Source organism: Macrobrachium nipponense, chromosome 34 (genome assembly GCF_015104395.2).
Source record: "Macrobrachium nipponense isolate FS-2020 chromosome 34, ASM1510439v2, whole genome shotgun sequence".
Classification (NCBI taxonomy): domain Eukaryota; kingdom Metazoa; phylum Arthropoda; class Malacostraca; order Decapoda; family Palaemonidae; genus Macrobrachium; species Macrobrachium nipponense.
Genome location: NC_061095.1, coordinates 12,888,550 through 12,904,286, shown reverse-complemented (window position 1 = coordinate 12,904,286; position 15,737 = coordinate 12,888,550). Strand labels below are relative to the sequence as shown.

Genomic DNA, 15,737 nt, shown 5'->3' with positions numbered 1-15,737 from the left:
ATAACAATGACAAACCAGATTGATGGTTATTACTAAATGAAGCAAGAGCCTGATGTAAATATTCTATAGAAGTTTTGATGTTATTTCTCCTGATGGTAAGGACAGTAGTCCTTGTAAAACTTACGGATAGTCAGCGTATCTCTAGCAATATATCAAGGGTAACACTCAGGACAAGGGTCCTATTTTATGCTCAAGTCTGACATTGGTTAACATAACCGAATAGCTTCAGAAAGTGCCAACATTGAGAGCAGTGGCAAATGGTTACTTACCATAAGTGGGCATCATCTAGAGATCGTCCGTTTACTGGTAAAAATGGGCTAGTGACAGGTATATAAGCACCCAGCAATGGAAGAGCATCCAGTCACCTAGTAAAGCAGGCAATGCTATAGAGATATCTGAAAAGACTGATGTTCCTTAATCCTAAGATCCCGTAACATTTCCAAACTAACTACTACTAGTGAAGAATTCAACAAGGAAGCAACAGCAAACTTAAGTGTAGAATGCTCTCTCCTCCTTGCGTTGAAAGTAGTACCTTAATCCCACACATCCTCTGGTCTGTTACTAAGCCTGGTAAGTGATGCAGTTGAGAGCAGGTGGGAAGTGTTGGATTTAGTGTTTGTTATACATTGAAGAAAGATCATCCCAATGGAATAAAGGACATGGCAAAACTGTACTTTTAAAACTTGACATAAAGCACAAACTTAAATACATCGTATCATAGTGTTACAGGAACTACAAAATATCCATTGATATTCCTGGAAGTTGTGAAACTTACAGATACCAATTCTGAGTAGTTGGATTAAACATTGATATCTTGTAAAATACATTTGGCTTTGAAGTAAGGCTGATAATGTGTATTATTTAAGTGCAAAATTCAAAATTGTGCTGGATTTTCAAATTTATCAGCAATGGAAGTGCATGAATGGGTTTGTTTTGGAAAAGATAAAATAGCTTTCAAATTTTTGTATTTTTTCAGATCAAGGTAATTGACACGCGACGCTATCGTCGTAATTATGAAGAGGTAATGAAGAAATTAGATAAACTTGAGAATGAATTCTTGCCACAAGTAACAGTAGATACTACAGAAGTTATTCTTGAGCCAGTGAAGTTCTTACATCCTCAAACAAAATACCTCACCATTGCCAATACTGGACAGGTATGAAGTATTTTGGTTTACTGTATTTGAAATGTCACTGAAATATAGAGCTAGAATACAGGTTTTCAGGAGGTTAATTGTGATTGAGAATTTAGTTTAAATAATTTATTCCTATTCGTGTAAGCTGCTGTTCAGCTAGTTGTTAATAAAAAAAATTTTCCAGGTTCCTGTGCAGTTTGAATTCATCAAAAAATTAAATGATACAACTTATTGCAAGCCATGGCTTTCTATTCGACCATATATCAACTTTATGATGCCTGGTAAGCTCTTCTAATGATTTTTGTTTAGAACTATTCGCACCAATAAAGATAAGTAAGGAAATTTTCATGTTATTAGTCTAGTAGGTTAGTATACATTTACGTAATTGCATTCTAACATGAGTTGTGTCAGTGCATGCATTGTGCCTTTTACATCATACGGCATATAGTACCAGAGGTTTTTGCAATGTCCCTTCGGCTTCCGGCAATGGTGCTTGCAGATTTTTATTTTCATTAGTTTGATCTTTTTGTCACTATCAAATTTCTTTTAACTTGTCTTGCTGCATTTATCATTCATTTAAAACTAAATCCTTAAGATCAGTTCAGCAAGATAATGCAGATGTGGCTCAGCCTATTCTGTTACAAACTTATGAAGTTCACATGATTTTTGGCAAAAAATAAAGGGATGCATTACATGAAAATGCAATATTGAAAGATCACAAATTAAGGAAAACATGAAATAAGGTGTAAAGTTAACACAGATGATGCACAGTTTTACATGGTGAAGGACAAGGTGGTAACACTATAGATATGAATGACATAGGCATCATATTAGCACAACGAAGAGCGGGGTTAACTGAAAAAGATTGAAAGTAAATGAGGAGAATTTATGAAATATGTTAAAAATGCTGCTATAAAAAGTTTAGAAATAATTACGCAATACATAAATTAAAATATTAAATGTATATCCAAATAAAAATTATGAGAACTCCTTTTTAATCAAGCATACTCAGTCATACGGCTGGCTGTGCCGATGTTCATGAAAATGGCAAAACATTAATGTTGGTGTGTCCATAATGTAAATTTTTTATGTATTATGAAAAAAACCATAATGTGGTTTTGCCCTTTTAAAGAAGTTGCAATGAGGAAGAATAAGACCAATTGGAAAGATTAATGCTGCTGAGGAAGCTATTTTATTTGTTGAAACATTATTATTATGAAGTACTAATTAACATTACTACCTACTTAAATTTCTAGACTGTCATAGAGCATGCTGAATGGATTTGTTATGCTGTAAATGTTAGGTGAAAATTTGAGCGAGGAAAAGCTAGAGCCAAACAGCAACTTAAGGCAAGTCCAAGGATAAAAAATAAAAATTAAGAACTATTTGAAGAGTCTGTAGTATTATCTGCAGTACTTGATTCAGGGCACACTGTAGGTGGAACTTCTAGACATGGTTTCTTCTTCTTCTGCCTATTTAATGTAAAATCCCCGATATCTTAAAACTGGCAGCAGGAACTTGAGTTAAAAGTGGGGAAATTCCTCTGTGAGGCTGTCTTTCTTGAAAGTTTTCAGGTTATATAGTTGATATGGTAAAGCATTTATTTATCATGATGAAGAGTTTTACTTTAGCTGTCCTGTAATACATAATGTTTAATGATTTTTCCACTTTTTGACATTACTCATTTTTTATGACAATCTTAATTGTAATGGGGCCATTCAGTTTTCGAGGTAGTGAAAAGAGGGAATTGGAGTGGTTGGACAGCTAGATAAGAGATCCAGAAAATAAAGTAGATGAAGTTCTTGGATCTAAAGGTGGAATTGGGAGAAACCCGAATCATTGCACTAAGAAGTAAGTTCATTAAAGTTTGACAGAAAGATTTGAAAAAGGAAGCAGGAATGGAGGTAAAGTAAGAGGGACAGAAGGGATGCTGCAAATACTCTTTAGTAATGCCTACAATGCACCAAGTGACAAGCCCTTATGGTGCTACCCCCCTCATTGGTAATCTTTTTTTTAAAAATGGAAATGTAGATAGTTGAGTAAGTGCTTTCAGGTCTGGGATGTTTGTTGAATAAGGAGGGTTGAAACATAAATTACCGGTGAGATATGCTCATGAAAGTTTTTTTTTTAATTCCATAGATTAACCTATTGCCTAAATAATGACTACACAGTCAGTGCTTTATTTGCATAATTTGTTCTTAATTTTGATGTTTCATTGTTTTTTAAGTTTTGAAAAATTTGGAATAGAGCTTTTTGCAAGCTTTTTGCAATTAAATATCTTGTCTTGGGTCAGAAATTTGGAATAGAGCTTTTTGCAATTAAATATCTTGTCAGTGACCCAACTATACTTGGACAAAACCATATATCTCAAACCTTTGACTGCTGATTTTTTTTTTTTCAGGGGATAAGTGTGATGTTGTTCTTGAAGTACTTGTGGATAAAAGAACAGCAGCCCATTTAAATTCAGGCCATGATAAGCTATATGACATTTTAGTTTTACATTTGGATGGCGGAAAGGATCTCTTCATTACTATAACAGGTACAGTATTGACATCTTTAGCAATTTAGAGTTCATTGCTGCCAATTTAAAAATGACTAAATGTAAAGAAAATAATGCACAGTGACAAACTAATGTTATATGATATGTATATTATCATCATGATTTTTTCACAGCTCTGAATTACTAATTTATTGATAACTAGAAGTTTATAGGATTAAAAAGTAAGAAGAACCACCTTCATAATCCAGCTTTCTGGATAAGGTAATTTTTGTTACGTTTTTGTAATCTGGAAATGAGGCTTTGAGGTTAGTAGGGCTGGGATGAGGGAACTGACTAAATGATTGAGAAGTTTTAAGAAACAAGCAGTATATTAGAGAGACTCTCTCTCTCTCTCTCTCTCTCTCTCTCTCTCTCTCTCTCTCTCTCTCTCTCTCTCTCATCATAACTCCATCTGTCATATACTAATGCTTGACATTGCAGTTGCCTGTGTACATTAGACAATTTAGGGCTAAGCTAAAAATGGGGTGGAGATACCTCATCTTTAAAGAGATGAGTTGGGGAATTGCAAAAAATGAGGTTTGGAACTTCATATCACAGAGAATGGATATTGTTTAACATGTATTTTAAGGTGTAAAAAAAATCAATAGACAGGCAAATTGATAGGTGTTTTGCATATGGTAGGTAAATGTAGAAAATGGAAGAAGAGTGAAAGTAGAAATAATGGAAAAATAAAAACGGGAATACTAGACAAGGCATTGATGGATTTCCAGCCTCCATTCCTGATGGACATTTGTATTACAGTTAGCTCACTGGTCTGGTTAAACTACTTAATACCTCAGCCTTGCTCTGGACAACACTTCCATTGCCAGTCAGTCATCCAGTCAGTCTCTTGGATGATAACCAAAGTGAACATTGGTGTCAAGTTTAGTGTTCAGGCTGCTTGAGTTCAGGCACTCAATGTTTAGACCTTCTGTGGTAAGATTGACAGTAGGACCAGAATCCATTTTTAAATTCTGCAATGGGGCACAGGCTGTAGAGCTACGAGTCTTTCCTAAGATCCTCATCCTGGAGATTGACCCAGTCACAGTCATCCCCAGCTGGGAATCTAGTTTAACTCTAGGGCTGACCTTGTGTTATCCCCAAAGTTGACAAAGAAGAACTTACTTGAAATGTTTTCCAAGTTTAATAAATATATAATTTTTTAATTTTATATTCTTTTTGCAGGTGATTATGAGAGGAGCTGTTTTGGATCATCTATTAATGCCCTTGTTCATATGAACAAACCATTTAAAGAAGTTCCCATGGCAAGGCTGATAGATTTGGTAAGTGAAATTTATTGTCATTATCTTTTCCAAAAGTAACACCTCGACATAACAGACATTTGTAGTTTTACGTATTAGGAATTATGTAGAATAGCAGGCTATAGTGTAGGGTCTGTGTTACTTGACAGACGTTATTTATCAGAAAGTCAGGCCCCCAAAGCATTTGTTAAGTGAAGGTACTACCATTTTTGGTGGTGTAGAAGACTTGAGGGCATATAATATCCCCTATTTCAGACAGGAATGTTACAGAAAATCAGATGGCAAATTAAACTTGGACAACATGTGCAGCTAGTACAGCAGGAACAATCTTTTTAAATCTACTGTCATTTGCCATAGAAACCTAAAGCAGCTTAGATACAGAAGAAAACATTTCATAATACTCCCCTCCTCTTCTGATGGTAAACATGTTGACTGAATATATGAGTGCTGTATAAACCCATGAAATACACTAATCTTCATTGATTCTTTGGTGATTTTAACTTGTACAGAGGAGATTCTGGTTTTTGTTTTGACATATCAAAATAATTACTACATTTAATTCCATACACCATGTTGTCATACAGGAAAGCAAACAACCAAAGGACCTGAGTGAAATGCCGTATGCAGTACCAAAGGAATTGTGGTATTTGGTTGATCACCTTCATTCACATGCACTGCAGGTGGAGGGTTCTTTTACATATCCAGGTCTTCAAAAGGAAATTATTGAAATTAGTAAGTGAAGTGTTTATTTTATTCTGTTGCTTAACATTCAGTATGTGAATTATTAAGTATAAGCACAAATATTAAACATGCGCCTCAGTGTCATGGTTGGCTTAGTCTTGTCCTGCCACCTCAGTGGCCGCGAGGTCAGTTCTCGGGCATTCCATTGAAGCGTCAGAGATGTGTATTTCTGGTGATAGAAGTTCACTCTTGACGTGGTTCGGAAGTCACATAAAGCTGTTGGTCCTGCTGCTGAAAAACCACTGGTTTCATGCATTGTAAAAAACACAAACAACAGACAAACAGATATTAAATATGGATATAAACCTGTCGCCTTTACCAGATTAAGGTCTTTTTGAACTGGCCTTATTTGTTAAAAGAATCTCTTGTTATATTCCTCCCAATTCCCTAATGAAAAATATGTATATGAGAGAGAAGAGAGAGACGTGTGTGTGTTTATCACTTGTTACTTACACCTGGGAAGAAGCAGCTATACACCTGGGAAGAAGAAACTAGGCAGTTGTCTTCATAGCATAGACATGAGGGGATATTTCTTAGCCCCATGCAATCCTCCAGGTTTTACCTCAAAATAATAGTAATTATTCCTGTCACATTACCATGAACTTTTAATAGTGTTTTCTTGAAGTATTTATTTTTTTTATTGTATATAGGTTAAGAGTTAAACTTTGATGATAGTAGTTTACACAATTCAGGGATTGTCTCAATTTTTAAAAATTCTGCATGACAATGATATTCAGCTTTTGAGGCAATCCTTATGCATTCAGGGCCATCGGAATTTCATCTTATTAAATGCTCATCTCTTATATGCACAATGTTTGCCATCAATGCTCCTATTGTAATACAGAAGGCATTACTAGTAACAGTAAAATATGCAATACAGTCACTACCTTACTTAAAAACATTGAGGTTATGAGCTGTCGGGGTGAGGTGTTAAAATTGTGCTTGGAGCGCTCTCCTTTTTTTCCACCAGTAAGCTCAGATTTTGTGCGCCTATTCTGCTAGTAGGAATTTTTGCAAGTAACAGAAGAACACGAGAGAAAAGAACAACCTGTTGCTTCAACCTCTTCCCTGATGTCCAGAGTTTTCTCGTGATTACCATGCATTCTTCTTATAATAACAAGAATACTAATTTTAATCATAAACTCTTAAAATATTCCTACTTACAGCATTTCAGTCTTCCCAATTTGTTCTCTGATGAATTCACCTTTTCTGTTTCCTCTCCCCATAGAAAACATTTGTATTTTTGTCAATACGTATAGTGGTCCCTCGTCTATTGCTGGGGTTAGTTTCCAGAACCCATGTGATAGGTGAAAATCCATGAAGTAGCGATCTTACACTTTATTTTATTAATTATAATATATATTTCAAGGCTTTATAAACCCTCTCCACACTCTTACCTTTCTCACATTGTCATTAACCTTTCCCACACTTATAAAAACTTGTTATGCTCTTAAACACTTACTACACTCTTAAACCTGTGTAATTTAAAAAAAAAATAAAATTCTGTGGGTACTCACCAGTGAATATACTAGAACTTGAATGATGGTGGTGATAAATTAGCTGTGCAGTAGTGATGAAGATGGTGTTGACGATACGATGATTGTGCTGCACAGCCAAGGAGAGCATTATAGCTCTTCTAAAGGCTCCACTTTATTAGGCAGTTCAGTATCTTTGCCCTTGTCCCTACCCTAACTTCTGTTTTTGCTAAAGGCATAGGCCTAACTGGTGTCTTCATCTGAGTGAGGAACACAGTTATGGAGGGTTGCTGGTCCTGCTGTTTTTCTGGATGTGAAGGTTTTTATAAACTGACATGCCACCCTCGATTGTATCTGAGAACTGCAGTGGATGAAGTAACTGAGGGTCCCATTCTTAAGCCAGTTGCTGAAGTTCTTTAGCCATTCTGACCATGGTTGGGAGGCAGCAGTGTTAGACCAATATCCTCCTCATTTTCCCTCCTCATCTTCTACCCTTATTTCCTCGTTCCTCTCGTTCCTCCCTTCATCTTCTTCGTCTTGCAGACTTCGTCATCTCTGTCAGGTCTTCGTCCATCAACAGTTGTGAGTGGGCATTGATCAGGTCATTAGCGTCATCAGGAGTCATATCATTGAAGCTATCTCCTCCCAGTAGTTTTGCCAGTTTCACAGCCTTATCTACCACAGTGATGGACTTGATCAGGAGAGAATTCTTTATATGTAATCGTGGGCTGCTTCTGGCTGCAGATATTTCCAGCTGGGATTTAAAGTTTCACTCATCTCCTTTATAGCTTTCTGAATACAGTGGTACCTCATTTGTTGAATGTTCCTTACGTCAAACATTCTTTTTTTCAACCAAATTTCTAGAAGAAATTTTATCATTTGTCGAACAATTGCTTGTACTTTAACCTGACCAATTGTCTTTTTTTTATACTGGTACTCAATGGTCTACCATGTCCTATGGGAAAAACTGTATTAACATGTTTTTTCCTTTACAATACTATATAGTTTAATGATAACCATATTCAGCAATAGTATACAGTGGACCACCCCCCATATTCGTGTTCTCCGGATTCGCGGACTCACGCATTCGCGGATTTCTCTCTGGACCATTTCCCCCTATTATTTGCGGAAAATTTGCCTAGTCACAGTATTTTTCTATGAGAAATACAGGCAGTCGCCGGGTTACGACGGGGTTCCGTTCTTGAGACTTGTCGTAAGCCGAAAATCGTCGTAAGCCAGAACATCGTCAAAAATCCTAAGAAAACCTTACTTTAATGCTTTGGGTGAATTAAAAAATATGTGAACTGCATTCTTATTGCATTTTTCATAAAAAACCTTCAAATATTGATTATTTTGCATTTTTGGTGTCATATTTCTTCTGCCAGATCAGAGATATAGGCGGCATAACCCTGGAAATAATTTCTGATGATAATTGAAAAGTGCTTTAACCTCAGAATGTCGTAAGCTGAATCTGTCGCAACCCGGGGACTGCCTGTATCCACAAATTCGCATTTTTTTTAATCAATTTCATCATAAAATGCACTTTTTGTGATAAAACTATTAGAAAAACCAGGTATAAAAATTTTTAGTGGGTATTTCGTGAGTTTTAACTTACAAAATAGGATGTTTTGGGCATTTTTATAGGGGTTTAAACTTATCGCCGGTTCTAATTGTTTGCGGGGGGTTTCTGGTACGCATCCTCTGCGAATACAGGGGGACCACTGTAGATAAAAGAATAAAGCATTTCACAAAATTTAGCATAAAAGATTAACAAAATCAGATGTCACAGTGTTTAAGCACACCATCGTTAATGTGTGAGGAATGCATTGAGTGGGACATGAAACAGTGGAAAGTATTGTCTTCTCATATAATTAAGTTAGAAAAGGATGAAAAGAGAAAGAACTATCTTAGACATGACAAGACTACTGCTACCTGTTTCTGTACCTGTTATGTCTCCTATGCCTTCTCCAGTTTTAACACCCTAACTCTTACCTAGCTCCCTCTTTGACACCCCTAATGCCATTGCTGAATTAGAGTTGAAGTTAAAGTCCAAATTTGATCTAAGTTTGAGCTCATTGTGAAGTCTATGGCTCAATTAGGGTCTTCATTGGAAGCCATAATGGAGAAGGTAAGTAACCAAAGTGTTAATAGTGCAAGTGAAGTGTTAGTGGAGGAGCTGGCTGCCTGTCCTGCTGATTCTCTTAAGCAAAGGTCCCAGGCACACTCCTCTGAACCTGGGAAAAGCCATATCCACAGATGCACTTATTGCAACTTCCCGGGTGTCTCAGACAGCCATTGGAAAGGCGTCCTTACGGAGGTGTCTAGAGCTTTCGTCTGGCTCAGAGGTGTCCAGCCTGAAGAACAGGTGCCATTGGCGTTTAAAGAGGAGTCTAGGCCAGTGAAGAGTCCGGTGTCGGATGCGCCCAGTACCCCTCGGGTGCCTCCCAAGAAGACTAGAGGCGTTCCTTTGGCGCAAGATCAACCATCTTGCAGTTTCTGGATCTCTCCAGAACATTTCTCTTCAGTTTGTGTGGATGATAAAAGACACTTTAAAGAAGAGAGCTTCTTCCAATAGCTGTAATTGTGATGTCAGATAACTCACAATCAATCAATCAATCCAATGGATGTAAGTGTTAGCACGTCTGATACAATGGCTTCTGAGTGCCCATCGGCACCTGTGATTGCAAGACCTCTCAAGCCCCCATTGGTGCCTGTGATTGCAAGACTTCTCGAGCCCCCAGTAACTCCTGGATATTTTGTTCCTGTAGAGCGCCTATTAGTGCCCGAACACTTCACAGATTGAGTGCCCAGCAGCGCCTGTTCGTACATCTCTGGAGCTTCCTGTAACACCTGATCACCCAGTGATGCCCATTCCCCTGGATGTTGTGGAGCTACCTGTGGTGCTTGATTCTTCTGCTTCAGTTCTGAAATGCCGTCAATCTTTATCGTTGACTGAGGATCCTTTATTACCTACTATTAAGAAGAGGTTGGATGATATTTTCTGGTTTTTGAAGAAGCTATCGACTGCACCTCACCCGGTCTCAGATGTAAATTTATCCCCTGTGTCCTCAGTAGAGAAAGAAGCAGTTAAAAAAGCAGAAGAGGACTTGTCTTCAACGGCGTACAGGTCGCGTCTTCGTCACCTACCTCATACTTTCCTCAAATTTTTTACTCCAACAGTTCTTGCATCACCGGCATCTACTGTTATGATGAATAGCCATACTCTGGATCAGAGCAAGCTTCTTCCTAGGATGGTACTTTCTACTTCAGCTAAGAAGGCACTTAGAGAAGCAGACGAGTGGTTTTTTATCAGGAAATAGCAAGGGAAGTCCTGCTTCGTCTTCCCACCAACAAGACTATCGCAGAGGAGGTATTTTTGTTACACCACGGAAAAAGCTCCCTCTCTGGTGTGGCTGCCTTTGGCTTGGGGAACTTCTTGGCATTTATCAATCCTTCTCAGAGATCGGGCCTATTTTGCGGCAAAGGTTTTTTTTTTTTCTGCGGAAATAGACCACTTATTATGTAATCTGTTTAAGGTATTTTAGGTAATCAGCTTTATGGACTGGGCAGCAGGCTCTCTCGCTAGGAAAACTCAAGACTTTTCTCAGCTTCCTTCAGAATATGTAGCTGATGTTTTTGGGATTCTCCCTTGTTTAGACAAGGGAGTCAGACAGCGCTCGTAAGTTAGCCTTCCTTTTTACCATGGGAATATTGATTAAGAGAGAGTTATGGGTCTCTTATGCAGCTAAGGGAGTTACTTCAACCCAGAAGTCCACTCTTATTTTCTTTCCCTTAGTGAAAGATCTTTTTGTTTCTGCAGGCCATAGTGAACGACATTCTCGTGCCTGCACAAGAAATCTATTCTGTATCTCTTTGTCGCAAGCTTCCAAGTGGACTAAGGAACCTCCTACCTTTTTTTCAAGGTTGGAAGTGCCCATTCATAGGCAGCCCTTTTGAGGTGGATGAGGGAGACACCCTGTCAGGACAAGGCCCACAATACATTTCACAAGCAAGTCAATTAAGAAGCTGTTCTCCAAGCCTGCAGCCAAGAAATGATAAACTCGTCCACTCTGCACCTGTGGGAGCCAGACTCCACCTGTTCTGGGGAAGGTGGAGGGAAAAAGGTGCAGAACAATGAATTGATCAAGTCCTCAAAGAAGGTTATTCTATCCCCTTCAGGGAAGAACCTCCCTTAGTCAAGAATCCCATTGTCTTGACTGCCTATTCTAAAAACTCAGAGAAGTTTTTGGTCCTTTTTGGCTCTCTCGGAGGAAGTTTCCGCACTTATTTCCAAGAGTGTGGTGGAACTAGAAGAAAATGAGTCATCAGAGGGGTTCTACAATGTGTTTGTAGTACCAAAGGCATCAGGAGGAGGGAGACCGGTCCTGGACATGAGTGCTCTGAATGTCTCAGTCAGAGGACAAAATTCAGAATGGTGTTGGTAGATATGTAGGATGCATATTTTCATGTTTCCATACATCCTTCATTACGAAAATAACTCAGATTTGCGTTCCAGGACTGAGTCTTTCAGTTTCGAGTACTGTGCTTTGGACTGTTGACTGCCCCTCAGGTTTTCACGTGTGTTCTAGCTCCCCTGGCACGTTGGCTTCATCTTATGAGGATGAACATCTCCCTTTATTTGGACGATTAGCTCCTTCAATCATCGTCGAAGGACCAATGCATAGAGGACCTTCACAAGACACTTCAATTGGCCCAAGATCTGGGTCTTCTCATAAACTTGCAGAAGTCCCAGCTTGTCCCATCTCAGGTGATATATTTTTGAGTTTCACAGAAAGTTTTCTTTGGAAATAAACTGCTTGTGTATTTATGGAGCAAGCTTTGGACCTAAAATCCAAAAAAATCCAAAAACTGAAATGTGGTGCTGCACTTATAGCTGCTCATGAACTAGTGGTGGCTGATTCAAAAATGTCCCAAACTATGGGAGTTCTTGGACCATGGAATGCCAGATTTTCGAGGTCAGACTACTGTCAAATAGCCCAAAGTAATTGCAGTGCCACTAGGTCTGGAATCAACAGCGTCAGTAGGCAGCCAATCAAAATCTGTCAAAGTTGAGACCCACTTCATGCTTCATGTCAGAGTCAGTGCAGTTTTGTAATGGCATTTTAATGACCTATAACCTTGCAGAGCTCAAGTAATTTACAGTAAACAGGAATATCTAGTTTTATATGGCAACTAAAGATTTTACAGGTGATTTGGAAATTTAAAAAAAATGGATGAGATTGGATAAGCAATCAGAGGAGGCTTAGATAATGACAATGTGCATTGAAGGATAATTGAATATTGGAGAGGAAAAGTAATTCATATTTAATCAGTTGATTATGTAATCTATTCCACATAGATCTAGTGAAGAACTTTCTCAAGAAGCAGCCCATTAGTGTCAGATGTAGAAGCTTACTGGAAGTAGCAGTCTTAGCTATCTCCAACATATAAAAATTCGACCTTCTAACTCTACCACATAAAGGGGAACTCTTTCTTTTGGTGGTGCAGTGGTGGGATCATTGATTCTTCCAATCCCACTATTTTATGCTTAGTCTGAGATGATAGAGGTTATTTACCTAAGCTCTTGAAGTTTAAAGGTCCTCCCTTACTCAGGTCTGTAAACTTAATGGAGTTAAATAAGGCTCTGTAATAAAACTGAGGTTGTTATGTCAGCAGTTTTAGGAGGGAGTGCCTTGGAGAAGGCCCTTAGGTCTATTGCCATTGAATTTTTTTGTAGGTTCTGAGGAGTCTTGCTTGGGCTTTGTATGATTGTCTTCCCAGCTTCTCTGACTGAACTATGCTGATAATGGGATTCCTTCTGGCTCTTGTAACTTTAAGGTGAGTCATTGAGATCACATGCTGTCTCCAGTTTGTAGCCAACTTTGTTGCAAAGAGACAAAGCTTAGGTATCTGAGGCCTAGCCACTTTATCAACTGAAAACTAAGTGGCTTAGGAATACACATCCAGGCTTTTCTTGGTTACAGTAAGCATCAAGAAGTAATTAGTGATTAAGCTCTGTTTCATACTGGCTTAGACAAGTTATTTTAAGAGGGTACAACCTGAATGCTATTTAAACACATGCTTGATGTAATCTACTCTTGATGCCATGCTTGTTATAATCTACTCTTAATGGCAGGAAAGTGGTGATGTCAAAACTGTTGATGAGGTTTTATTGTAGGAAGGTGACACACAGGTACCGTAGTATTCGGCGTATAAGTCGACTTTAGCCCCAAAAAATCATGCAAAATTAGGGGGTCGACTTATCTAACGGTAACAAAAAGTGAATCTTGATTATTTTGGCATATCGGTACAGGAATCCAGGCTTTACAGTTGGCTAATAACAATGACAGCCTTGTTGAGGTAACTATGTATTAAAAACATTTCGCACTGTAATACGACAATAATAAATCATTAGAACATCCATTACTTTAAATAAAATGAAAAAAATCAAAGTAACTTGAAGAAACCCAAATCGCACAGCAAGTGTAAACATTGCTCAGCCATTTGTAGTACCGTAACTAAGAAGGATGCGTTCACTCTGACAGTTTTGTATTTACCGGGGTATTGTTCAAAAACATTTATATATGGTATGAAATCTTTATTTATCACATAAAATAAAATAAAAAAAAATTTGTATTTAATGGTAAATATGTATTTAAAATCCTTTTAACAACCCAATCAAATCATTAACTTGAGTGGCAGTTTGTACATACATATATACGTAGGCTGTTATGCAGCGTTAGTTAGCGCTTTGTTTGTTTACATTACACACGAGTAACGTATCTTTCGTTATATCATTTCTAATCCTATTTGCCAGTATCCATCTTTTATATATTTACACAGATTTTTTAAATATACCGAGTATATTACCAGTATTTCATATGGCAAGTAGAGCAACTTATGTACCGTAATAACATTCAGGTTATTTTATATGATACGTTTTACCTTGCTGCTTATTTTGAGCGTATGGTTGGCCTCACATTTTAGAGGTCGACTAATATACCCGATATTAGTTAAAATCATAAAAATTTACTCAGAAATTTGGGGCGGTCTCGACTTATCTTCCGGTCGACTTATACGCCGGAATATACGGTACTAGATTGTACTTGCTGGTGTGTATGCTTAGGATGCAGTTGCCAGCTATTGATTTTTCTTTTTCATCACCTTGACCATTATTTTTATTTATCCATTTAGCCATTTTTTATCAAATTAATTTGTTCTTACAAACATTGTTAGCTCCTTTCCAACCCCACTTTTTTCCTTCAGCTCAAGGTTCAGACAACAGGAAAAACGAAATTGGTCTATACGTAGAGGTAATTATGAATACGAGTATACTAATGGGCTTGTATGAAAAAAATTGAATTAAAGAAAAACTTGCAGTTTTCCTAATTACAAGTGAATGCAGGTAAAGATAAAAATTTCTACTATCACATCAGAAAAATTTCTACTATCACATCAGTAGATTTAGAAACTCAGGTTGTATTCAGAATAGATGTTCATGATCCGAGACCTGTTTTATGACAAAAGAAAAGTCTCCACTTAATGAAATTAAGGGCAGGAACTTTCCAGAAGTGGCCAGATAAATTGGAGGTCACAATGGCTATGACAGTAAATAACATTGAGACTTGAGACAGTATTTGGTGGAACCACTAGAGAAATAAAAGATTTTTGTCGCAGGAGGTCTCTCTCAAAGAGGTTTTACAATCTCAAACTCAGAAAATTAAGACTGAGAGACTTTTATATATTAAAGCATCAGTCAACAAATTGAAAACCATCTTGATTTCTCGTCTTCATCTTTTCCCATGGGGATTCTTCCAAAAGTCTATTCTTTACTTTTCTTTGTCATAACACACAGCTGGTCACTTTGAACTTTATTTCTACCCCTAAAACTTTGTATTTCTTTAAAATTGTCCAGTGGAAACTTGGGTTTTTGTTCTACTAAGAGGCATTTCTTTCAGCAAAATTACAGATTCTTAAGTAAGAACAAATGATGTTACTCTTGGCAACCTTGGTTCTTTCCTGCTCTGAATATTAAATTTCTAATCAAGAAGCTTCAATAAAACTTAATGCTCCTTGTCAACCTGAAATTATGGAAAAATACAAATTTTGCTGGAAATGACTTTACACAACTTAAAATATACATAGTTATATTTTTTACTTTTCTCTAAGAAGAATTTTTTTTTCGTTACTGAAAGGATACTTATTTTTTCCACAGGACTTGTCTTGATGAGGTGTCCAGATAACTTGCTACCTGGTGGTGTTCATTTCTGTTGCTGAGGCCTTGTTGTTGTTCTTGGAAGCTTTACCTGAACCTGTTATACCCTTTGATCTTTATGATGAAGCATTAAATGCTACTCCAAACTTTTCTCTTTGCAAAGAGGTAATGACAATTACTGTTACGACAGTTTTTATTAATATTGTAGTTGCAAATGCTTTTATGCTGAAAGTTCATAACTGATAGTTGAGCTGAATTTTAATGTTATGTACATGTTTCTCAAGTAAATCATATGTGTTATTTGCAGATTGTCTATAAATTGCCTGTATATCATCGAAATGTATTTACTTACTTGATGGCTTTCCTGAAA

At 37.3% G+C, this 15,737-nt stretch overlaps 1 protein-coding gene across 1 annotated transcript in view; it reads left to right on the top strand.

The window, feature by feature from the left end:
- LOC135207770 (inositol polyphosphate 5-phosphatase OCRL-like) overlaps nucleotides 1-15,737 on the top strand; it is a 117,447-nt gene that overhangs the window by 99,394 nt on the left and 2,316 nt on the right. The window contains 13 exon segments of the mRNA XM_064239594.1: nucleotides 977-1,156; nucleotides 1,320-1,416; nucleotides 3,537-3,674; nucleotides 4,860-4,957; nucleotides 5,521-5,668; nucleotides 6,442-6,512; nucleotides 9,218-9,280; nucleotides 9,951-10,406; nucleotides 10,973-11,075; nucleotides 11,723-11,920; nucleotides 15,368-15,417; nucleotides 15,419-15,532; nucleotides 15,675-15,737. The exon segment at nucleotides 15,675-15,737 is cut by the window's right edge and continues 49 nt beyond it. Of these exon segments, the coding sequence (XP_064095664.1) occupies nucleotides 977-1,156; nucleotides 1,320-1,416; nucleotides 3,537-3,674; nucleotides 4,860-4,957; nucleotides 5,521-5,668; nucleotides 6,442-6,512; nucleotides 9,218-9,280; nucleotides 9,951-10,406; nucleotides 10,973-11,075; nucleotides 11,723-11,920; nucleotides 15,368-15,417; nucleotides 15,419-15,532; nucleotides 15,675-15,737 (1,779 nt within the window).